Consider the following 25016-nt stretch of genomic DNA (forward strand, 5'->3'; position numbering starts at 1 on the left):
AAGAGCTCATGCTGCTGGGAGTCCACCAGGAAGCACATGGCAATGTACTGGCCCACAGTATATATATATATACAGTGGGTACGGAAAGTATTCAGACCCCCTTAAAGTTTTCACTCTTTGTTATATTGCAGCCATTTGCTAAAATCATTTAAGTTAATTTTTTTTCCTCATTAATGTACACACAGCACACCATATTGACAGAAAAACACAGAATTGTTGACATTTTTGCAGATTTATTAAAAAAGAAAAACTGAAATATCACATGGTCCTAAGTATTCAGACCCTTTGCTCAGTATTTAGTAGAAGCACCCTTTTGATCGAATACAGCCATGAGTCTTTTTGGGAAAGAGGCAACAAGTTTTTCACACCTGGATTTAGGGATCCTCTGCCATTCCTCCTTGCGTATGTCATACGTCATACAGGGCAAGTCTCTTTCATTCATTCTGTTGATAGTATGCATTTTTCTTATATAGTGGATACTGTTGTTTTTGTCGTTTAGAAGTATTGCATGGTAGAGCCTTAAAAATTGCAGTATAATGAAGTGTTATGCTTCCCTAAAATATTTTTTTCAATTGTTTTTCACAGAAATAAGCAGAACCATCAAACCAGAACCAAGACTATCACAATCAAAAGTTGAATTATTATTATTTTTTTTCATGTTTGTATTATTATAAATTTTAATACTGTAGATGCTATCCAAATAATTTCCCCCCTAGTGTATGTTATATAGGCCACACAATCACCTGGTAGAAATTGGATATGCCAAGATTCATCTTATGTCTGCCTTACAGAGTTATGACTGGATACATTCCACTGGTTTGTATATGCAAGTACGTAGATACAGAGAACTTGTTTTCTCTGTTTCACTGAGACTCACATCTGCTTTAATTGTGCCGTCATGCATAATTTAGTCAATATCTGACAGTTCTATAAAACGGAAGAAAAGTGCTATTACAATCTGGAAAATAGGCCTAAAATATGATTATGTGCTTGCTTTAATTGTATTAGAAAACAACAATAGCCAAAGTGTGTTTTTGGCCTCTAGAACGTATATCTTCAACCTGTGCAAGTGAAACTTATAAATGAGGTTTGGTTTTTAAACTAATAGTTCACCCATAAATGAAAATGGCCATAATTGAATCATCTTCATGCCGTTCCAAACACTTACGACTTTCTTTTTCTGTGGAACACAAGTTGAATATTCATGAGAAATGTCCAGTTTATGAACAATCAAGTTGGATGTTTTGCAAGGAATCAGATTCAGTTTACAGAACTGTGAATGATTCGTTCATGAATCAGGCTGATCTGGTTCTCATCTATTCAGCGATTCTGTTAACAGTTCACCCAAAAATGAAAATTACCCCATGATTTATTCACCCTCAAGCCATCCTAGGTGTATATGACTTTCTTCTTTTAGATGAATACAAGTTATGGAGTTATATTTAAAAAAATGTCCTGGCTCTTCCAAGCTTTATAATGGCAGTGAATGGGGGTCGAGATTTTGAAGTCCAAAATAGTGCATCCATCCATCGTAAAAATACTACACACGGCTCCGGGGGGTTAATAAAGGCCTTCTGAAGCAAAGCAATTACGCTACGCCGTGAGTGTGTGTACGGCAGTTAGCGGAAGCTAGAGATTACGGTTTATAAAGTTTTAAATATGGATATTTTTCTTACACAAGCTCATCACTTCGCTTCAGAAGGCCTTTATTAATCCCACAGAGCCGTGTGGAGTACTTTTATGATGGATGCATGCACTTTATTTGGGCTTCAAAATCTCGGCCCTCATTCACTGCCTTTATAATGCTTGGAAGAGCGTATTATATAATATAACTCAGATTGTATTCATATACGTCATAAGTCATATACTCCTAGGATGGCTTGAGGGTGAATAAATCATGGGGTGAGTAAATTTTGGGTGAACTATCCCTTTAAATTAAGTCTGTTCCTCACACCTAGCCATCATGTGACATCAGAAGAATGATATCTGATATTTTTATAATATTTTTATGGTGCTTTTGTGCCCTTTTGAAGCTTGGACGTTTTTTAGTTTAATTGCTTGGAAAAGAGTGACTATCACATGAACTGAAACTTCTGTTTTTATGTTCCATGGAAGAAAGAAATTCATATTGGTTTAGAACAACACAAGGGCATTCTAATTCTTTTTAAGTGACCCCCATGCTTACATAAGATTTTAAACAACATCTATGCAGTGGATCGCATCTAAATTGATCTCACATTAGAGGAAACTTCTCGCATCTTAATTGGAATTCTCATGTTCACAATAGCATTACCTCAATCTCCATCCACAATCTTAAAAAGTCCATCTCAGCTGAGTTTTGTCCTTCGCTGCTCTCACTTATCTCAGAGCCACCAGGCGCACACTTCAGCCTTTCTCTTTAATTAACCGCAGCATATTTGGTCGTTGTGGAGGCCATTTTCCTGGATTAAGAGCATTAATTCTACTCTGTGTACTACGCTTTAAGGGCACTGTTTTCCTCTGAGCCCACAGGGCCACACTGCCAGCCAATTAGACAGAGACAAAGCTTGGAAAGACGAAGGCTTCCTCCTTTCTGTTGGCCTGGAGAATGACAGCACCTGTGGAGCAGAAAAGCTCATGGCCGAACCTACTGAGGTGGAGTAATTGGAGGAAGTGTGGAAAGCGAGACCATGCTTTCCTTGAGGAAATGTTTTATTTATTATTCAGTGTAGTGTAGTGAGGGTTATGTTGTATAGGACTTCTGTTTGGTTGAAGGGGCTTGTAGGCATTTGATTGTGCCACAAACTATGCCTGCCATAGTGAACTATCCGACATTTACCCTGTGGCCATCTTGGTAATGTACCAGGGCACCAATTTTCTATGTGTACTGTATGCAGTCATCTAATACTATCATCTAATAATAATACATATAGAGATCGATTTAATGTTGTTGTGAACATTTGGAACTGATAAATAATATTAATAATAATATTATGATGTAAATACCAAGATGAGATTTTAAGAATTTAACAGTTAAGTCAAACGTGATCTCATGATAATTCGTATGTATTTGATGTAAAATTAGGTTTTATAAAACGTACATTTACTTTCGTTTTTACAGGCACTAAAACGTACAATACTGACGTATTTTCAGCATCTAAACGTACAAAACTGACGTATTGACGACACCTAAAAATTAATCCTTATGAATATTGAAATCACGTTATAAATTTTATTAACTTTAGTTGTCATATCAGTTACCTTGTTTTCAATTGCATTATTAAATTGTTTACGCGTTTACTTAATATGAAATGATAACATTTCATTTTGTTGTGCGATTTCTGCTGCCAACTCATTTCAAGAATAGGCCTACATAATGTTAAGACTTTACTTTAAACCTTAAAATAAATAATTTCTGCAATCGTTTAACCTTTACTTGTCATGTAATGTTTACTCCGACATGCTGTGACTGACAATAGAACTACAAACCCGATTCCAAAAAAGTTGGGTCACTGTACAAATTGTGAATAAAAACAGAATGTGCGCTGAAATCCAAATCTTCCGAATCCACACGACTGCGAGGAACAGACCCAAATCCAAGCCTTTATTCGGGCGATCTTCATCTCCATCCCGAGCAGCGAGTCCATCGAAGTTCCATGGACACATGGTGCACAGAGGTGAATCTCAGCAGAGCAAAGCTGCAGCGGCCCTCAGCAAAGTGCAAGTCTGTTCTCTCAGTTGATGAGCTCCACAGTGTCTGTGAGGCAGTCACACAAGCAGATGGCCAATTGTAGAGAGAGAGAGAGGGAGGAAAGGAAGGAAGAAAGAGGGGGGATGAGTAAGAGTCAAGCACGCAGTAAAGATCAGCTGGCCGTCTCTGCTGCGTAAAGCAGCCACAGTGGATGAGTATAGCGAACAGAAGCCAAGCATCCTGACAGTTTGCCTTGCACTAACTAAACTCTCGGTCTCTGAATAAATCAATAAACTATTTGGAAATTGTCAGCACTTGGAGATATGTAATTTTTTTGGGGGGGTCTACACAAGTGAGGAGGGGGGCTGTCAGTTTTGTGGCTGATTATCTCTGTATTGAATTTTATTTAGAGATAGTGAACATGCCAAAACACATTCTAGATTTTCTGTGTTAAGGTGTGCCAGGTCAGTAGATGCCAATGTTCTTGTTTAATGAAATTCCTTATAATAAGGAGGAGGAGAAGGTCATCCATTTTAATCAGATAATGATCTATGAGTTTAATCAGTCAGTCGGATCTTTTTAAAATGGTAAATATTTTTGATATTCAGTTCTCTGACAACAGTGATGGGAAAACTTTGCCTTTAAAGGGACAGTTCACGCTCATCATTTAGTCACCCTCATACAATATAATGAATGTCAGTGGACAAGTCAGTTTTAGGTTGACATTTGACTTTCATTGTATGGAAAAAGAAGTTGAAACTTTTCATACAGGTTTGGAACAACATGAGGGTGACTAAATGATGAGTTAAATTTTTTTTTCTGATCTGTCCCTTTAATGTAATTGCATTTTCTGTAAACAGATCAGAGCTTTACCTTTCTGTGTCCTGTCTTTTGACAAATGTGACCCTGGACCACAAAACCAGTCTTAAGTGTCAATTTTTCAAAATTGAGATTTATACATCATTTGAAAGCTGAATAAATAAGCTTTCTATTGATGTTTGTTATGATAGGACAATATTTGGTCGAGATACAACTATTTGAAAATCTGGAATCTGAGGGTGCAAAAGAATCAACAAAATCGCCTTTAAAGTTGTCCAAATGAAGTCCTTAGCAATGCATATTACTAATCAAAAATTAAGTTTTGATATATTTACGGTAGGAAATTTACAAAATATCTTCATGGAACATGATCTTTACTTAATATCCTAATGATTTTTGGCATAAAAGCAAAATCTATAATTTTGATCCATACGATGTATTTTTGGCTATTGCTATAAATATACCCCAGCGACTTAAGACTGGTTTTGTGCTCCAGGGTCACAAATAATTTTTTATCTAATTATAGGGCTGTTACGATATCAGGTTTTTTTACCACATGATTATTGTTACCAAAATAATTCAAGTAATTCAAGTATTATCTCAATATCTATTGAAATATGGAGGAAATAAATGTCAAATTCATCATTAGCTTTGTTTATTTAGTTTTTTTCTTTTGCTAAAAAAAAAATCAAGCTCGAAATATGACTCTAGGGAGGTGCAGAGAGTTTGCAACCATAATACGAAAATCGTTAGCTGTTGATCGGTGCTTCCTGCAGACTGGGGAGTCTTAACACCTCGAGGTAGTTTGAGTGCCAGTAGTCGCTACACACTACATCGTCAGCTGTTTTCTGTTTTATTATGAGTGGCAACCGGCATTAAGGTGCAATACCTCCACCTACCATGTTCAAGTGTCAACCAGATAGTTACTAGCCTGGATTATTTATGATATTATTATATGTAGTATTCACACTATATAAATATATTTTTAAATATCACAGTTGTTGTCAATACTATATTGTGAATGCAAGCGAAAAGGGGTAACTACAACCACCCAACTGTTGATAGAAGTAGGAAAGCAGAACTTTTCTGTCATCACTAATTTATTTCTGGACTTGGGAGATAAAGTACAGAACAGAAGTGGAGAATTGTGGGAGATGTGCAGGGGAACACTAGACTTTACCAGTAATGAGACTATGGGTCCCTGCAGTTCGGTTCTTTGACAAATGATAAATGTTTTTCATACCTGGCCGAAAAGCTACACTCAAATGCCTTGGTGCCGTATATGCTGCGGGTTCATGCACAAGTATTTTTTTTTAAGTTCAATCGTATTTTGAGGAATTTTTTTTTTTACTAGCATGTTAATTACATTACCAGACACATGTTTGGAATTCACCGTGCTCCACCATAAATGAAAAATAAATCTTTTACTCATTGGCCATATGGACTCCTCGTTGTTCTGCATGAGCAGTGTGTCAGAGATATTATCCCTCACACAGCTGGAGACCACATTATACATGCAAAATGCCAACAACAGTCCGCTATCAATTCTGTGTACTGTTTGGTGCTCTGCGCGCATGAACAGGGGACTCTAATTATTTCACTAGTTGCTCAAAGTTGCCAAATTTGTGCTGTGAAAAGGGAAGCAATTATTTGCATCTTTTTCTCTCTCTCTTCCTTTTGTCTACGCTGGCACATGAGTTGCAAACGTCCCCCCTAATCAAATCAGATCAATGAAGAATTGTAAGGAGGCAGAGGCATCAAATCATGCATGTCAGACACAATGCAAAAAGCGCAGGGTGGATGGAAGTGGGGTGGGGTACAGAAGCAAGGCCGTGTCTGCCTCCACCAGCACCAGCTGTGCCTGCTTTATGGATGCAGCCATGGACGGACAACAGATGGGGCTTCTTCTCAAGTTTGTTATTTAATGGTCGCTGTTTTGCTTTTTCATCCTTATTATTCCACCTACAACTCCAATCTGCCATTTTAAGCTAAAAACTGATGTTTCTATTTACCAAGATTGTGTGTTAGCAATTCATTACGTTTTGGATAAAAAATTGCATCCAGGGCAGAAGGACATTATTACTTACTAAACTTAATACTTACTGAATTAAATAATTACTTACTACTTTAAAAAAAGATATTACTTTTATTCAACAAGGATGCATTAATATAATCAAAAGTGACAGTGACATTTATAATGTTACAAATGTTTATATTTCAAATAAATGCTGTTCTTTTGAACTTTCTATTTAGTAAAGAATCCTGAAAAAATGCATCCACAAAAATATTAAGCAGCACAATTGTTTTCAACATTGATAATAGTGCGAACATCTTCTTGAGCACCAAATCAACATATTAGAATGATTTTGAAGACTGTATTGAAAATTGAGCTTTACCATGACAAGAGTAAATTACACTTTAAAATATATTCAAATAGAAATTTGTAATAATTATAATAATATTTCACAATATTACTGTTTTTACTGTATTTCTTTACTGTATTTTGCCATCACAGGAATAAATTACATTTTAAAATATTGTACTGTATTATGAGAGACTTCTATGCTTGTTCTTCTAAGCACATATAACAACTATCTGTACATTTACTATTCACGTTCATAGTAATATGTTTATATTATTTAGTCAAAATTATATTCTTTTCTTTAATTGATGAATGAAAATGATAATTTTGTGTTTAGTTGTATTACTGTGAGTCATGTAAGCCAAATTGTGTGTGTGTGTGTGTGTGTGTGTGTGAGAGAGAGAGTATAATTGGCCAGTACAACTCTTTCAAATTTAAATAATAAAAAAAAAGTAAAACTGAAACAACTGAAATTATTCTACAATAATTATTCCAACGTAGTACATTTTAATCCAGTTTTGTGTAAAACAAACAAATAAATGAATAAATAAATAAACAATGTCCTAAAATTTTGCACATCATTTTCAAATTTTCTGGAAATGAAGGTCAGAATAAAGACATTGCATTGGGTTGTATACTCCTCATGGAAAATGTATTGTAGTTCATCTCAGTTGGATCAAGGTTAACGGGTTTGTTTTGACCCTCTGCTGATTTATACCATAACTACACACTCTGGTATTATGCTGTAGGTATTATAGTCATCTGGGTAGTTTATATACAGTATATGTATTATCAAAGCAATAGTAGTAGTGTGCCAGCAATAGCAAACTGCTCGACAGTCTATGAAAAATCCTTTGCTTTTGTTGTAATACGGGCCATCAATGAATTGCTCTTGGCGTGTCCAGGTAAATGTCCCACTTATTATCAAGAAGACAGACCCGACGCCTTGAGACTATCTTAGTTCTGGTGTATGGCTGCAGAAGTGATTTGCAGAACGGTTCGTGCTGAAATGAATGAGTCTTCTAATCAAGCTCAGAGCGAATTAGACCTTGATAATACACCAGAGATAATGAGCGACACATGACTCAGAAAACCATCTATGCAGTGACACCTGCCCAGTGGTGCAAATCCACCAAAATAGGCCTTAATGAAATGAGAATGTGTTCTGCCACCATTACAGCACATACCTCTAGTGTGTCAAGGCTACTTATGAAGTGAAGGCTCTGAGATTTTCGGAGATTAGGTGCATTAAGCATTAGAGCAAATGATGGAAAATATGTGGTTTTGATTAGCTGCTTCTTCTGATATATTGATATTGATGTTTACTGCCATAATAAAAGCTGCAAAGAATAAATGGTGGATGATTTGCTTGCTTCTTGCATGGGACATCGTCATAGCACTGGCCAGGGAGTCAGCCGATTCTAAGGTGTCCCATTGTCAAAATCACTTGAGTGCACCGAAACATTCAGTCCCTTGAAAATACCCAGACTGCATCGGCTGCTCATTATATTCACTAACCAGAAATGTCTTTGTAAGTCTTTCAAGCGTAATTATATGAAGACAAAACCTTTTTTTTGTTTGTTTTTAAAAGAGATTTTGTTTGTAATTATCTATCTCTAATATGAAGGGAACAATCCTGCAAGCTTTTTTTTTGTAAAATACTATACAGGATTCAGGCTTATACAGATTCAGAGTAGTTAGAAAAAGATTAAAAAGGCCTCTCTTTATTTTTTATTTATTCATTCATTAATGTATTTTCTGCCATTTTTGTTCTACTGAGATACTAATATTTATATTGTAAGCATGTGGTACCTTTCTTTATTGCTGTGTATGTATTTAATCATCTGAATATAAGTAATTGCGTAGTCTGAATGCAATTACTTATATTCAGATGTTTTTTTGGAAAGAAATCTCTTTATGCGTGCAAAGCCTGCATTTATTTGTTCAAATATATTGTAAAAACAGTAATATTGTGAAATATGATTACAATTTACAGTTGTTTTCTATTTTAATATATTTGACACGTGATGACAAGCTGAATTTTCAGCAGCCATTACGTCAGTCTTTAGTGTCTCGTGATCCTTCAAAAATCATTCTAATATGCTGCTCAAGAAACATTTCTTATTATTATCAAAGTCAAATTTTTCCCATTTTTGCACATCACCTGGCGATGGATAAAAATGAAACAGTTCAGTTCAGGTAAATGAAAATATAATTGTATTGAAATATAATTTTTTGAACAATATAAAATCAATTCATTGCATCCATGCTGAATAATAGTGTAACACTTTTCAGCAAGGATGCAATAAATTTATCCTGACCCCAAACTTTTGAATGGTATAGTGTATGTATATTATCTGCTTTTCTTAGCAAAAAATGCAGCACAAAAAGCTTATGCATTTTATAATGTCACGTCAGATTTCAACAGCTGCTATAAGATGCACAATGATGTGTTTATACAGTGATGTTGACTGCTATGTTAGAATTAGGCCTGTCACGATAACAACTTTTTGTTGCGCAATATATTGCCCCAGAAATAATTGCGATAAGCGATATTATTGTCATTTTAAAGACCATTTTATGCCACTGAATATATAATCATAATGTAACAGTATAATAACGCAAGAAGGCCTACACACTTCCAAATGACAACAAACTTTTACTTTTTAAGAAAATTCAGATCATGGAAATTAAGTATCAAAATATTGGATGCCTTAAAAACTTGAATAAATAGTAAATAAACATTTTCTAACAAAAAGGGCAAAGTAACAAGTAGAAAAAAAGAAAAATGCACAAAGAACTTGTATGGAGATTTTTCGATCGACCTTCTTTTCTCTGTAAATTAAGGGTGCACTGTATTGCTGAAAAACACAATCACTACTCAGCAGTCTGATGTCTGTATGCACAAAGGCACAGATCCCTAAACAAGATCATATCTGCAGATGAAACTTTTTTTTGTAGAAGCATTTTTATTTGAACTAGCACCTCATGTCTACACCACGTTATGTACGAGAAGCTGCAAAAGACACCGACGCAAGTGGAACGCAAAAAACATAGTAACATAAATTTTTAAGTAAATATAACGGGCGATATATTGCGTCACCAAAAATTATTGAGGTCATGTACATATATTGCGCGATAAGTCGATATATTGATTATTGCGACAGGCCTAGTTTTAATGCACAATGTCATAATCATGTCATCAGTGTATAAGTATTTAGCAGATGAAAGCCTTTGTTAATTCTCTGAATATGTGTTATACTATACAGTTATACTGATTCTCATGACAGAGAATTTTGGAAATGACATGCACATACAATTTAGTGGCTTTTTAAATAATTGTTATTTTTTATTTCATGTCTTGAAAAATATCTAATTATAGGATGACTATTGAGGCAGTGAATCCCACAGCATAATTAATCACACACACCACTGCAAGCCAATTAGCTCTTTCCGTTGCCCCGCCCCCTCTCTTCTCGTCTACTGAATAGCATTTCAGTACTGGAAGAGGCTGTCACTGCTGACGACTGCGCGGTTATTGTTTAACTGCATTGAACTGACAGATGTGCCAGCAGACTCTCGCTCCCTACCTTATAAAGTAATAACATGGCTAACTGACCTCAACAGGAAGCCAGCAGTGATATGCGGTTGACATTCAACAGCGCTGTGGATTGAAAAAGCCAGTGAAAATGACCCCGCGTCTCAGGCAGTAGTCCAGTACAAACGACGGTACAAACAGAGGAACGTGCACTCTGGAAAGCTAATTTATTCTTTTAGCGTGATTCCTAGACATTTAATACCTCTTTGTTTGGTGTAATTGTGTTTCTCTGTGTGGAGATGGTAAGAAAAGAGGCTGGCTGAGCGAAGGGGTTGTACTATGCCGTTCGACAATGATGAATGTGTATAGGGCAGGAGCACCTGCATGAGAGAAGCAGAGGTTCACATGATGAAACTCTGCATTGTAATTTGCCATGGTGTGCCATAATAAATAAAAGCTCTTGGATTCCCCCACCACCTCTCCGTCTTTAATCTCTCCACCTCCCTTTCTCACACCTTAAGTCTTCGTGCAATTACACTGTGAAAAATTGTCTCCGAATCTATACAGATCTTCGGATCTTTAATTGGAGCATACACCACAACATCTGTCATATACTGAAACCAATGTGGTTTTTACAGCTACTCATCCCTTGATAACACTGCCGACTGTGATCCTGTAATGGTGAAAACAAAACAGTCAAGTTTAAAAAGCCTTAGTGTAGTCTGTTAAAGCTTATCAGTGAAATGTTCAAATACATTGATGTTCAAACGTTTGGGGTCTGTTTTTGAAAGAAGTCTCTTATGCTCACCAAGGCTACATTTATTTGATCAATAATAAAGGAAAACAAGTAATATTGTGAAATATTATTACAGTTTCAAGTAACTGTTTTCCATGTTTATGTATTCAATTTTTTTATTTATTCCTGTGATGGCAAAGCTGAATTTTCAGCATCATTACTCCAGTCTTTAGTGTCACATGATCCTTCAGAAATTATGCTGATTTGCTGCAATAAACAGTTGTGCTGCTTAATATTTTTTGTGGAAACCGTGAATCCTTTTTTTCAGGATTCACTGAGAACATTCAAAAGATCAGCGTTTATTTGGAAGATAAATCTTTTGTATCATAATAAGTGTCTTTACTGTCACTTTCGAACAATTGAATGTGTCCTTGTTGATTAAAAAATCAAACTGGCCCCAAACTATTTAAGTGGTAATGTTTGTTACATTTCCATTTGTTATTAACACTGGTGCTGGATTGAAGGCACACCACTTTACACTTTGAGCAAGGAACCAAATCTTTATATATCTGGCAGAATTAATCAGATTCTGCCAAATAAATGTCTCAGATTTCCACTGTGCTCAGTAATAATTTTTTGTTGATGAATTTCAATCCCCAACTCTTGTCTTGTCTTTATTTTCTCAAAATAAATTGTTCCTGCTTCTTTAAGATGATTCATTTATATGGTTGCATTCCTCATTTTTAAAATCACTTTTCATAAAGGTGTGTGCTTAAAGAAGAAATGTGAATGTAAAGCAGCATTCAAAGAACACAAGCTATTGGTTGGATCCTGGAATCAGTAAAAATTGCAGACAGTTCAAAGTCTTTTATCTGAATTATTCACCAAGTGGAGAAACGACAATAGTGTTTGATCTTTCTCTCCAGAGTCTGAGGTGAGAGTTGTTGTGCAGTTTGCCATGAGAAATATCACACAAGAAATCATCAGAAGCGATGCAAATGCAATGACAGTTTTCCTCCATTTGAAGGGATCATAAGACTCTCTGAGTGGGAGTTGCCCCCCATTCCACGAGTATTTTCTTGTTGTGACACTGTATTTTATGGCTCGGTTTATTTCAAGATGGATACTGAGTGGATTTTAGCCTGTAACTAATCCATCTATTTCTTGTTTGTTTCACAATTTTTGTGCAGGGTCTTCTCGAGGAATGTCAGTACCTCTTTCAACCTCAGCTCATTGTTCAGAGGCTCATTGGGATTTCAGTGCTGTATCCTGGTTACTTCATTGACCAGATGATTCCTCTTCATAATAGATCTGTACTCTACAAGTGAGTGACTGTTTTTAAGGTGAATCACATCCAAGCAGACTTAAACACACACACACACACACACACACACACACACACACACACACACACACACACACACACTTACAGACTAGAGCAAATCATCCAGGCCATTCCATACACCCACAACAAATTCTGAAACAAGGACAACCCTATTCTAAATTGCCTAACCCAATTTCTAAATTGCCTAAATGTCAAAATTATTACAATAACAGTTACATCATTACAAAATCTTTATAGTAAAATCCTAATTCTGAACATGTTATTGCATTATAATGAGTCATATTTTCCCTTACGAAAATTAACCATTGTTAATTTTTGTAATGGTTGTGTTGTTGTCTGCCCTAGCTCCTTCTAAACCTGTGATTATTTGTCTGCTAAATTACTACTGCAACCTTACAATAGATAATAATGATGTATACAGTGTTTTGAGTGATGAGTAATGGGCTGCTACTGTTAACAGGTGCTAGCAGTTTAATACTTAAGTAAGTAAACAAAGACAAAACTACAATAGCCTATTTACAGATGAAACTGACCTGCACTTGAAGTCCTGAACAGGTCAGTAATTTTGCCTCTCTGCTCTACCTGGGCGCTTCCACTCCATTCTCGAGTCTCTCGCATTGATTACCCTGATCGAAACCATTTGGCGGAGGTGCGGAGCACGTGTGAGCAGAATCTTAGCATTGCCAGTCACGACTACTATTTCATGATTTATTGGAGATTTTTTATCCAATGTCAAATTTGGAAATAATCGCTTTAGTACATTCAGCAGGCAATTAAATATATATAAAAAAACAGGGCAGAGGGGCTGGTGGCCTGGCAACCGATTTGGCATTTTTTTTCTTTCTTTTTTTTTTTAAACACACACACACACACAGACACACACACACACACACACACACACACACACAGGTTTGTTTTTGTGAAAAGTGGGGACATCCCATAGGCGTAATGGTTTTTATACTGTACAGACCGTATATTCTATTGCCCTACACCAACCCTACCCCTAAACCTACCCCTTACAGGAAACTTTGTGCTATTTCAGATTTTCAATACACTCCATTCTGTATGATTTATAAGCGTTTTGAAAAGTGGGGACATGGGGTAATGTCCTGAAAAGTCACCTTCTCCTTGTAATACCTATGTCATACCTTTGTCATTATACAAATTTATGTCCTCATTTTTCACAAAAACGCGTACACACACACACACACACACACACACACAAAATATAGAGAAAAGTCTGTCATTTACACTAACATTGACATGTCTAGGGTAATTTTTCCGAGAAATATTACTACTTTTATTAATACCTTCATTCAGCAAGAGTGCATTAAAAGTGACAGCAAATACATTTATAATGTTACAAATAATTTATTTTAAATAAAAACTTTGTTTTTTGAGTACCAAATCAGCATATTAGAATGATTTCTGAAGGATCATGTCACACTGAAAATTCAGCTTTTCAATCAGTAAATTCTATTTTAAAACATATTAAACCGAAAACAGTTTTTTCTTCAATTTTAATAAAAAAAATGAAGCCTTGGTGAGACTTCTTTCGAAAGCATAAAAAATCATACCGACCCTAAATTCTTGAATGGAGCTGTAATCACCCTCATGTTATTCCAAACCCTTAAATAAAACTATTTTTTTAAGATTGTGAACATTTCTACTCTATTGTCATCTTCGCAGACTTTCACCACACATTTTTCCATATCAGACACATGAACGCACACACCGTGCAAGTATCTCACCTTTTCTCTCCCTCGTTCTGCTCTCAACACTTTAACATTCCACACACATCTTTCTCTCAAGCTTCCCTCTGTTTCAGGCTTCTACTCTCATTAGGTTCAGATATTAAAGCTCTCCTCTCAATTAGCAAATAAAGCGTTCTAAATGAAAAAGAGGAAAATAGAGGAGGGAGAGGTGATGAAATGCATTCATAAACAACCGGGTACACAGAAAAGACCTCGAGCACTGGATATTATGAAGATGGGCTTTTTTTTCTTCATTAAAAGCTGGTTTCCAGCGAACATTTCAGAAGAACAGTTCACTGTATGCTGTGACACTTGGGAAGCTGCTGTTTAATGGATGTCTGGAGAATAGTATATACTATTTTGTAACTTATACAGGATATATGCCTCATGAAATAATGTATATGAAGAAATGTCTGTAATATGTATATAACTTTATATGTCAAATATAGTTATTATGCATAGCTCTTGTTATTTAGACGGACAAAGATTAGTCAAGTTTGTCAATTAAATTAAGTTTTTTATAAGAATTTGTATTATTCATAATAGGACATACTGTTTAATCAGTTGTGAAATACAAAACAGTGCTGCATAAAATTGGAAGAAAGGATAAATTAACCATGCAATAAATTATTATAATTTTTTTCATTTCAAGGCAAATTTCAAAGACCAAGTTTCAAAACACTTTTTTTCCCAGAAGCGATCCAGCGGATCTGTAAACAAATTGTGCTCCGCTTGATTGAGCATTTGGAGTGCTGTTCATATCGTTAATGATCAAAAACCAAAAGACAAAGCCAATTGTGTCATGGCCAAAAATCTAGATATTAATTATTTATTCTAACTTCACAGTTGTTCTCAATCTCTGTTTAAACTGAAAAGGGCAACTTGCATTAGTTTCCTGATTAGTTGTTATTGATGTAGAAAATTAAGACAGAGAGATATCACTGAATTATTTTATGCATTTTCAACGAGTTTGTTAAAATGAGCTGAAGTTTAAAGTTCTCCTGAGAGTACAAAAGCGCATTCCCTTTTAAATATTTCCTTGGCATTTCAATAAGCATACCAGTATTGTTCAGTACTGTCTGTGTATCTCATGAGACAATGTCTGCTACAGTCAGTGTACCTTTCAAGCAGATGTCCTCTATATTTCTCTCCCTTGTACCTGGCAGAGTGTTCATCCCAAACTACATCTCTCGGGTGAAGGTACAGCTTGTGGACTGCAATACAAAGAACAAAAGTGGGGAGAGCTGTCCGGTTTTGTTGAAAATCCGCTCGAGGGCCCCGCCGGTGCATAACTCTAGCGCCGTGGACTGCAGAGAGAATGTTCCCTGTGAGCTGGAGGTCCCTCTGCCATCCTGGGAGCAGTGGTACTATATTTTGGTGGAGCGTTACCTCAGTAGCTCAGATGTGTACTTTCGCATTGGCGTTCAGGTTAAAGGTAAGAGCTTGTTTTAACTTTGAGTTTGTATTGGATTAATCATAGTTTCATAATCAACCTGATCATTCCATCCTCCACAACAATCACTCTGTATTCTCTATTTCTTTCTGATTCTTTTGTCATCATGTAGGGCTTTGCAAAGCCTTTAGCTGTGTATGAACATACGATGGCCCCAAAAGTATTTAGACACTTGTGAATCCCCCCCCCCCCCCAAAAAAAAAGCCTGAATTTCATTGCATAGATAACATAACAACAAACAATTCTGCAAATAACTTGAGTTTTGTTTTTTCTTTTCTAAACTTCACTTTTCTTTTTCTTTTTTCAAAGTGATTTTAGTGAATGTATGAAGTTCTCCTCTAGTTCACACAGGTACAGTATCCTAGCAGATTAACCACATCCTAATTAATGTGTTCCTGAACATCTGACGACCAGAAAGTGTCCAAATACAGTTTGTCTTAGTTTTTAAAAGCATATCTATTGTTTTATAGTTTGATCCAAAATCTAATATTTATTGTTATTTTATTTTGATAATATTTATGAATGTTTTGCTTAAAAAGGTCAAACATATTATTACATTATATTATATTTCCTTAAAATATATTATTGTTCAAATATTTTGGGTCAGTATTTTTTTAACAAGTTAATACTGTTAATCAGCAATGATGCAAAACTGTTTTCAACATAAGAAATGTTTCTTGAGCACCATATCAGCATATTAGATTAATTTGTGAAATATCATGTGACTGAACATTCAGTTTTGCCATAACAATTTTTTTGCAATATTACTATATTTACTATATTTTTGATTAAATATAAAAAAAGCCTTGAAAATAAGAGAATTCTTAAAAAAAATACAGTAAATAATAAAAAATCTCACTGGCCTCAAACTTTGTTACAGTAGTGTACAATAAATGTCACTTGGTTTGGTATGATATAATGAGTGACATTTATTCATTAAAACTTACAAGTACATTTCTTTGGGTCAACTTTGAGTGTAATTTTTTTTACCATCATCTGTTACTCTGCAAAAGGTAGAATTTAAGGCAGGAATCCATATTGCAATGCCGTAAAGTCAAAGTTTTGGGATCTTACATGTCATTTACCATGAGCTTTCAGCCAGTAACATAAAATCACTCTATGAATAGGTCCACCTGGTACCATATTTTCCAGCCAGTGTTTGGGGGAACGCTACTGGATGCCAGTACATTCTCTGATTCATTGATGGCCTGTAGTGCTTTAGGTTGCAACAATCCCAGCAGACTCCGGTGGAAATATTTTAGTCCGGCACAAATGAGAGGGCAACAGCTTGCAGATTTGATCTGGGCTTCATTAATTCTTTATTGGGATTTATCAGTACAAATGTTACAGGCATATGGCTTCTAGTCATTGTTTGGTTTCAGCATCGCGATGAATTGCATTTGAGCATATTAAAGCTACCTGGCTGGAACACATTTCGACTTCACTGCTAGAAGGGTTTTCACAAAGGCAGGTGTTCTCATGGCCCAGGTGGAGTTGGGAAATTAAAGTGTGTTTAGAGAGAGACAGGCTTTGTTACGAATCTCTGTGAAAAATTGGAACCTCAGTGGGCTCAGATGAGGACCCTGTCATGGATTGGAGCCTCCGCCTTTTATTCTGCCTGATGTTACAATGAACTGTTGATGAATTCAGTACTTTTCTGTGACTTGAGTCGTCGTGATGAATATGGCAATTGGGCTGCTCGCAAAGTGTGAAATAGACGGGGCACTCAATTCAGTCCCATGGACCGTATTACTGCAGAATCGGAAAGTTGCACGCTCACTTTAAAAGACTCGCTTTGAGTTCGATTTGCTCTTTCTGCTTAAATCTGTACGTTGTTTCAAATTACACAGCTGTTGTTTATAGTGTATTCATATGAACTGATTTTGCCAGAATGTTTGATTGGATCTCAGTTTTAGAGCATTAATATATTATGTTAACTATCATTCACAACTTAAATGACCTTCCTATGAAAACACCTCCAGTTTACAAGGTCAGAATTCAATTTCCCTCCTCACAAGAGAAACGCTGTTAGCAAAAATCCCCCTCTCTGCTTCTTTCAAATCTACCATGTTCTCTCATTTTGTGTGAGGGTTCTCTGTTCGTCTGTTCCCCAATTTTTCCTCCACGTCCTGCGGTCCAGCAGAATCCCTGCCTTTGTTACAGCCTTGATGCCAAGGGATGTTGGCACTGATGGCTCGGTACACTCTTAAAAATAAAGGTGCTTCACGATGCCATAGAAGAACCTTTTTGTCTAAATGGTTCCATAAAGAACCTTTAACATCTGAAGAACCTTTCTGTTTGACAAAAGCTTCTTTGTGGTGAAAGAAGGTTCTTCAGATTACAAAAAGGTAAGAAAGAGATGGTTCTTTAAAGAACCTTTGACTGATTGGTTCTTCTATGGCATCGCTTGAAGAACCTTTTGAAGCACCTTTATTTTTAAGAGTGTAAGAGGGGATGAAGAGGAGGGCCATTGATTTTCAATGAGGCTGAACAGTCTCAGACCAGCTTAGATAAAGCACTCACAGGGGGAACAATTGGCCATGATGAGACGGTGTACCTGCGGAGAGCATTATCTGTGCAAGGAGCAGAAAAAGGAAAAACCTGTCTAGCAAGGAGTTATTGCAGTGCTGTTCTGTCACATTCAAGGCTGAGAGTCAATTTTGTCACTTCAGACTATTCATAAAGAAGGAATCAAAATCCTTTTTGCTCAATGAATTTGGGCCGTCAAACGATTAAAACATTACAATAGATTAAAAATATCCTTTTTTTTTTTTTGCAGATTTGCAAGTAATGTCATGTTTTCTCATTCCTTTATAATGCATTCATTCCTTTTTCATGAAATATCAACATAATAAGTACCAAAGATTTGTACCACTAGCCTACAGCAGTCCATTTAGCAGTCCATGTATTTGCATTAACAGTGTTTTTGCTCCTGAGTGATTTTTCATATTTGTTGTTAATATTTGTTATTAAATTCTTCCATGCAAAGACTGCAGATGACACTCTCTTATATTTTTGTCACTGGCTTTGTTTTTAAAACATGATCCAAATGGACACATCAGTGTCATTGCACACTAATTTCACATGAAGTTTTATAGCAATGGAAGAATATAGATGTAATGATGGATGATTAAGATTAAGTGTCCTACAATACCTGTGTTCACCCATCATTACTACCGCTTATATAACATAGCTAATCCAGTGACCCAAGAGCACTGTAATCAAGGTAACTATTAGACATCATCTAACACTGTCATCCGTTTCTCCTCTATGCCATTTTTCACCAGTTGTGATGGTCCATACGCTGTATCACATGACCTTGTAGTATCACCTGTGTCAGAAGGTTTTGGTCAGCGCTTCTGTCAGCCTTAATTCAATTATTCTGAACCCAGCTCCCCTTTCCTTGATCAATTTCTCTGAATAGCAGATACTGGCTGGCTGCCATCTCTCTCCCATCTCCCAAGTCAGTATGACTCTTCATGTCCTTCCTTTGCTTTGTCTCTGCACCATTCATTCCTCTTGATATTCCTAATGGAAAGAACAGATCATTTACAAGTTCAACAAGAACCATATGGAAGTTGCTGTGTGTGGAATCCTTTTCCTCTTAGCTATTTTCAAGACAAACCTGTGTTTATTAATGATAAGACAGTAGAAAAACTATACAGATTTTATATGATCCTCAGATGAACTGAACTACTCTTATAGTGAAACCTAAAAGATTATGAAATGACCAGTATATGTCTTGAAAACGTTTACACATTTTCACTTTAATGGATTTGTTTCGGTTGGGGTTGGGGTTCGTGCGCGTGCCTCAGAAGGGCTTACAATGACTTACAAAGATACATAACAGCTACAAGTGTATGCACTATTTGCTTTATGCAAGCGCTATATAGGAGAAATCACTATACAGGATTTACCCTATTATACTTTATCGACACAAATTTATAGGTGAAACAACAAACAGCCACCCACAAATAGTCTAGAAACAAAGCATCAGGCTGTCTTTGAGTTCACATAAAAAACGCTTAAAGTTACTCGTCGCCAGGCTACAGAAGAATACCATAATTCCTCCGTTCAATTAGGCCTAAGACATCGAGAGTCACGCAGACCTATAACAACCCAGCCACAACACATAATTGCGAATAACATGCCTTACCTTAACATAGAATCGACCACAGAGTCCAACGTTTATATTTTATATTTATATTTCTACGAATCTTTAAGTTAACGTACTAAACATGAGTGGAATTTGCACCGCAGCGCCCCCGCACCTTGATGCTCATGACAAGAATAGCATGTATAGTTATCTTTATTGAAGTGAATTAGGTTTAAATCGCCGTCATGCATGAATGAATGATATTTTTGCAATTTTATACATAATAATCTACGATGATCACATTACATAAAACTGAAATTGCACGTCAAAATAACACATTGTCAATATTTTTTGAGACCCCCCAATATTTCACAAATCACGTATTCAGGGGAGCCCATGTCTTATTAAGGGGAGCCGAGCTCCTCCGTAATTCGCACCCTGGTTGTGGTCAGGTTTTCTCTCTGTGAGATGCAGTAAAACTTTCATCATCTGAGTGAATCATGTCCAGAACGAAACAAACACAACTAGACCAAACAGAAACAGGCAGTGGTTAGACAGTGAATCTGTTTGGGTATTTTGTAGAAATGTTGTTGTGGTCTTGTATATCTAGTCAAGTCGAGTCACCTTTATTTATATAGCGCTTTTAACAATACAGATTGTGTCAAAGCAACTGAACAGCATTAATTAGGAAAATAGTGTGTCAATAATGCAAAATGACAATAGTAAACACAAATTTTTCAGTTAAAGACAGTTCATCATTGAATTCAGTGATGTCAACATCCAGCTCAGTTTAAATAATATCTTTGCAATCATGTCAACAATATCGCTGGAAATGAAGTGTCCCCAACCAAAACTCCATCGGTGACAGAATGGAGAAAAAACCTTGGGAGAAACCAGGCTCAGTCGGGGGGCCAGTTCTCCTCTGACCAGACGAACCAGCAGTACGGAAAAATCAATTTAAGACGTAATAAAACAGACGATGAACAATATTAACAGCAATTATTATATGATGCAATCAAACTTATAACAAAATGTGGTAGTTCTGTATGTTGTTTCAGGGTTGGCATCATCTGAGGTCCTCTGAGGGGTTGGCATCATCTCTTCTCAGGTGTTCTGGATCCAGACTGAAGCTTGTGTAAATCCTAGTTACAAAAACAGAGAAACAAATACAAACATAATATCTATTTTAAAAAGACATGGATGTTCAGTTGATCTTTTAGATCAGGGCTGTAAACACATAACAAGTAGAGGAGTCAAACTTTGACTAAAGGATGATTTGAGGAGGAAAAAATATATTATGCTGAAAACATTCCCATTCACTTATTTCCATAATAAATATTCTTTCATATTCTGATAAATTAGATGTAGTAATTTCCATGTGCTCCCTTGGTTTTACGCCAAGTTGTGTGGCTGGTTGTATAAAGTCTTACAGGGTAGTTATTTAAATGTTTTCTTTTAGACTGGTCATGACTATTTTAAGTCAGTTACATAAAAACATATTGGTTTTAATTTGAATCTAAAAAGTAAGACTGATTACTCATCAGCTAAATGCTAGCTGGTTAGATTTGTTATTTTTTTTAAGACATTCTTAATATAGTGGCTATGTTTATTCAGCTGGCCTTGGACTTTATTCCAGAAGTATATTGTGCATATTCTCTTTAATTTCTACTCCAAGGTTTTTCAGTTATACAAACTGACATAAGGTGACATTTAGTCCACTCTGGCCAGTGTAAACCAATAAATTGTCATTTTACAAAAATATCCAATCTTAAATGAGTTTGACACCCCTGTCTTAAATAATATTCATTGCGTTTTCTGTCCTTATACAGTAGACTAACTCGATCTAATCACCAAGCATGATTTTTACATAGTTGTACATAGCAGTAGTAGTAGTAATAGCAGAACATGGTAGCTCATGGTGCTGCAGTTTGATGCAGTTCTCCAAATTTTACTTCTCTTGTTGCTGTTGGTAACACCAAATGGCCATATTGAAAGTGTCATTAATTGTTCTAATCACTCATGAACTCTAGGCTTCAGGGAATCCTCTTTGAAAGACATCCACAGAGCCAATTTGAAATGGATCCCAGTCATGGGTTTCAAAAGTAGTTTAAAAACAAACTGCACTTCATCACACAGCTATAACTGAATAATAGCCTCAACAGAAAGTGTTAAATTGTGGCTCCCTGATGTCCGCATTTTATATACTGTATTTTTACCCAATGATATAACTGCGAGAGACAGTATTGAAATGTATATTTTCCTTGTCTTTCCTTCCTGCTGTGTGAGCTACTGAAATGAGCCGCAATGTGAAACAGCCAATCAGAGCAGAGCTCAACATTATTATTCATGACTTTTCCAAATAAGGTAAAAACAGACCATTTCATTCTAGGGACAAATCCTAGGGTTGTAAATAAACATGTAAAACCATTTCTGGAGATTTTTTTGCCCTTACCTAAGCCACATACCTTCTATGTAGATATCAGAGAACAATTTAAAATATTGTATCAATGCATTCGATGGCACCTTTAATCCCAGCTGCTAAGATATATTGCATCTAGAGATAGATCAGAAAAAATAGTCTCATTGTTTGTCATTAGGGCACATTGTGAAACATTAGTGAAAACATTGTATGTAAACTAATTTTGTTTGACCAGGAGAAACACACATATAACAAAATGGAAAAATTCATATGTTAATTTTGCCACTCCATTAATTTTGTTCTCTTTAATTATTTTTTGTTTTAATAAACACTGGGGTTTGTTTTCTTCATTTTACAGCAGCACTACCAATATGCAGTGATGTGTATAAAAGCACTCATCTCCTTCAATGCCACCGTGATTGAATGTTTTATTGTTTATTTTCTCACAGACACACTGACCTCAAAAGCCTGCAATCATAATTTCTTCAGGCCATTCAGGTCTATTCCTTAAAATCATTTTCATAATTAGATGACACGCCATTGAATAATTAAAATGTGTAATTCTGTTTATTATTATTTAAATTATGGCAACAAAGCTCATTCCTCTCCATCAGCAGCTCAACATTTTGAGTTGTTAATACTTAAAAGAACATTATTTACACCAGATTGTCACGCTTGATTTAAGAGAAGGAAATCCATTGTAAGTGAATAGTCGAAGTTTTGACACTGAAGCACATATACATTTAATAGTGCACTCAGTCATTTTTATAAATAAAGGCATTAACAGTTTTTTTGACAAGACATGAGTTGAAAACTCATATTTACATGTCACTAATAACATTAATAAAACATGCAGCCTTTCACTTCAAGATGTTAACTGATGGACTGAAGTCATGTGGTGGGGGATTATTGTGTTGTTTTTATCAGCTGTTTGAACTCTCATTCTGACGGCACCCATTCACTTCAAAAGAGTATTTGCGGGTATATGCAAGAGGTATACCAAAAGAGGTATTGGTGAACAAGTGATGTAATATTACGTTTCTCCAAATCTCATCTATATCTTGGATTGCCTAAGGGATCTTCCATTCCTTCTCACTCTTTATATGAAAAAACAGGAAGGCTCACCTGAGCTGGAGGGTTTATGGCCAGAAAAATAACTAAAGAGAGACAAACGAGAGCAGAGCATTTTTATTTTTATTTTTTGGAAAAAAACGCTCGCAGTGCACGCCGATTGCCCCCTTGGAGACATCGCGTGCGTGCTCTTTGCCCAAACAAAACAACGTATAGATCGTGTGTCTCATCAGATGTTAAACAACGTCAACACGGATGCACACATCCTTAAATGCTTTGCTAGTGCTCGCCATAATGAGATAAATAGAGATCGCTCTTACCACAGAAATGCACGCTTCAAACAAAACAGTCAATGAAGACGAAGAAGAGAATGATGTGTAGCTCCCGGCGCCGATTTATACTCTAGTCGCACCGGTAGTGACGTCATGGCTGTCGCCGGCCAACGAGTTGGTGTTTTTTCAATGTATGCTTCAGACACGGGTCACGACGAGGCGTTCCCCCATAGCGACCCCTAGAGGACGCAGTTCGAAGTTCCCATGAAAGGGAACTTATTTAATGCACCAAATGGGGAAGGCCAGAATAAATGCTGAGCTTTTCCTATAAAATCAATTGTATTGATGGAAATATTTCACAATTTTATGACTGTTCTAGCTTGTTTTAGACATTGTTTGGTCTTAGAGTTATTACAATCATTCTTTCTTTTATCTTATTAAAATCATAACCATAAACAGTCCACCTGATAAGGGCTAAAAAGCAACATAAACCTTTCTAAAATAATAAGTGATGTGCCTCTTAAACAGAATTAGATGTCAAAGTCATTAAATAATGCAATTACTACTGTATGTCTCATAATATGACGTCTTGCAACAAAAGTGGCATCAGTGCAATTTGTACTCATCAGTTTAATGTTTGCTTAAATATTCATTTCTTTCTAAGCATTTAGAAAAGCATTATGCTTTTGCATCTAAGTTGTATTTGTTGGCTTTGCTGTCTGTTTCTTCATTCTATAGTTAGTCAACGTGCAGTTATAAGTGTGGGTAAGTATTAATTTACAGTAAAAAAAAATTTTATTGACAGCTCAACAGTAGTGTGTATACAGTATGTGTGCACACTTTATATGGTCTTAAGTGATTTCTTATTAGTAGTATATATAAATAAGGTATGTGGTGTGATTAGTATATCATTTATGATTCATAAGCAGTATGATGTATATGGAAATGTTTGAAATCTGCTGTGTGGGAAAATTGAGCGCCACAAAGAAGGTCTAAAGTTTCTCCACCTGTCTCTCTTTCCATCTGAATTCAGACATGAAGTATGTCATCTAAATTTCACCTCAGTGTGACTGGAACAGAACTTCCCAGAATCTCATGATTGGTCACAATATGTCCATCAAGTGTTACTTTTTCAGATTTGCACCGAATGTCTTGTTGCTCTGTGCTTTCTAGTTTCCACAAAAGAAACTTGAATTTCATTGTGACACAGTGGTGTCTTGACAACAAGAAAGTAGGAATTCATGCCTTGTTTTTTCAAACAGCTTACATTCAAAGGAAAATAAGGCCATTATAGTTCATACCATGCTGATGTGAAAGTTTGGCTTGTAGGGTTGTTCGCTTTAAATGTCATTTTACGTGCTGCAGAATACTGAACACATCTTTGAACAGCCTGGTAATTTTAACAACCAACATGCATGCATGCATGCAAAAAAAAAAAATCATGACCACCATAAAAATTCTGGCCCACACCTATTTTTCAT

The 25016-nt window shown here is 36.0% G+C and overlaps 1 protein-coding gene across 1 annotated transcript in view; it reads left to right on the forward strand.

The window, feature by feature from the left end:
* The window catches only part of tmem8b (transmembrane protein 8B), a 128649-nt gene that overhangs the window by 67106 nt on the left and 36527 nt on the right, over positions 1–25016 (forward strand). The window contains exons 4-5 of the mRNA XM_016235900.1: positions 12316–12449; positions 15391–15659. Of these exons, the coding sequence (XP_016091386.1) occupies positions 12316–12449; positions 15391–15659 (403 nt within the window). The remainder of the gene's footprint in view (positions 1–12315; positions 12450–15390; positions 15660–25016) is intronic.

The sequence above is a fragment of the Sinocyclocheilus grahami genome, unplaced genomic scaffold (assembly GCF_001515645.1).
Source record: "Sinocyclocheilus grahami isolate Dianchi unplaced genomic scaffold, SAMN03320097.WGS_v1.1 scaffold475.1, whole genome shotgun sequence".
NCBI lineage: Eukaryota > Metazoa > Chordata > Actinopteri > Cypriniformes > Cyprinidae > Sinocyclocheilus > Sinocyclocheilus grahami.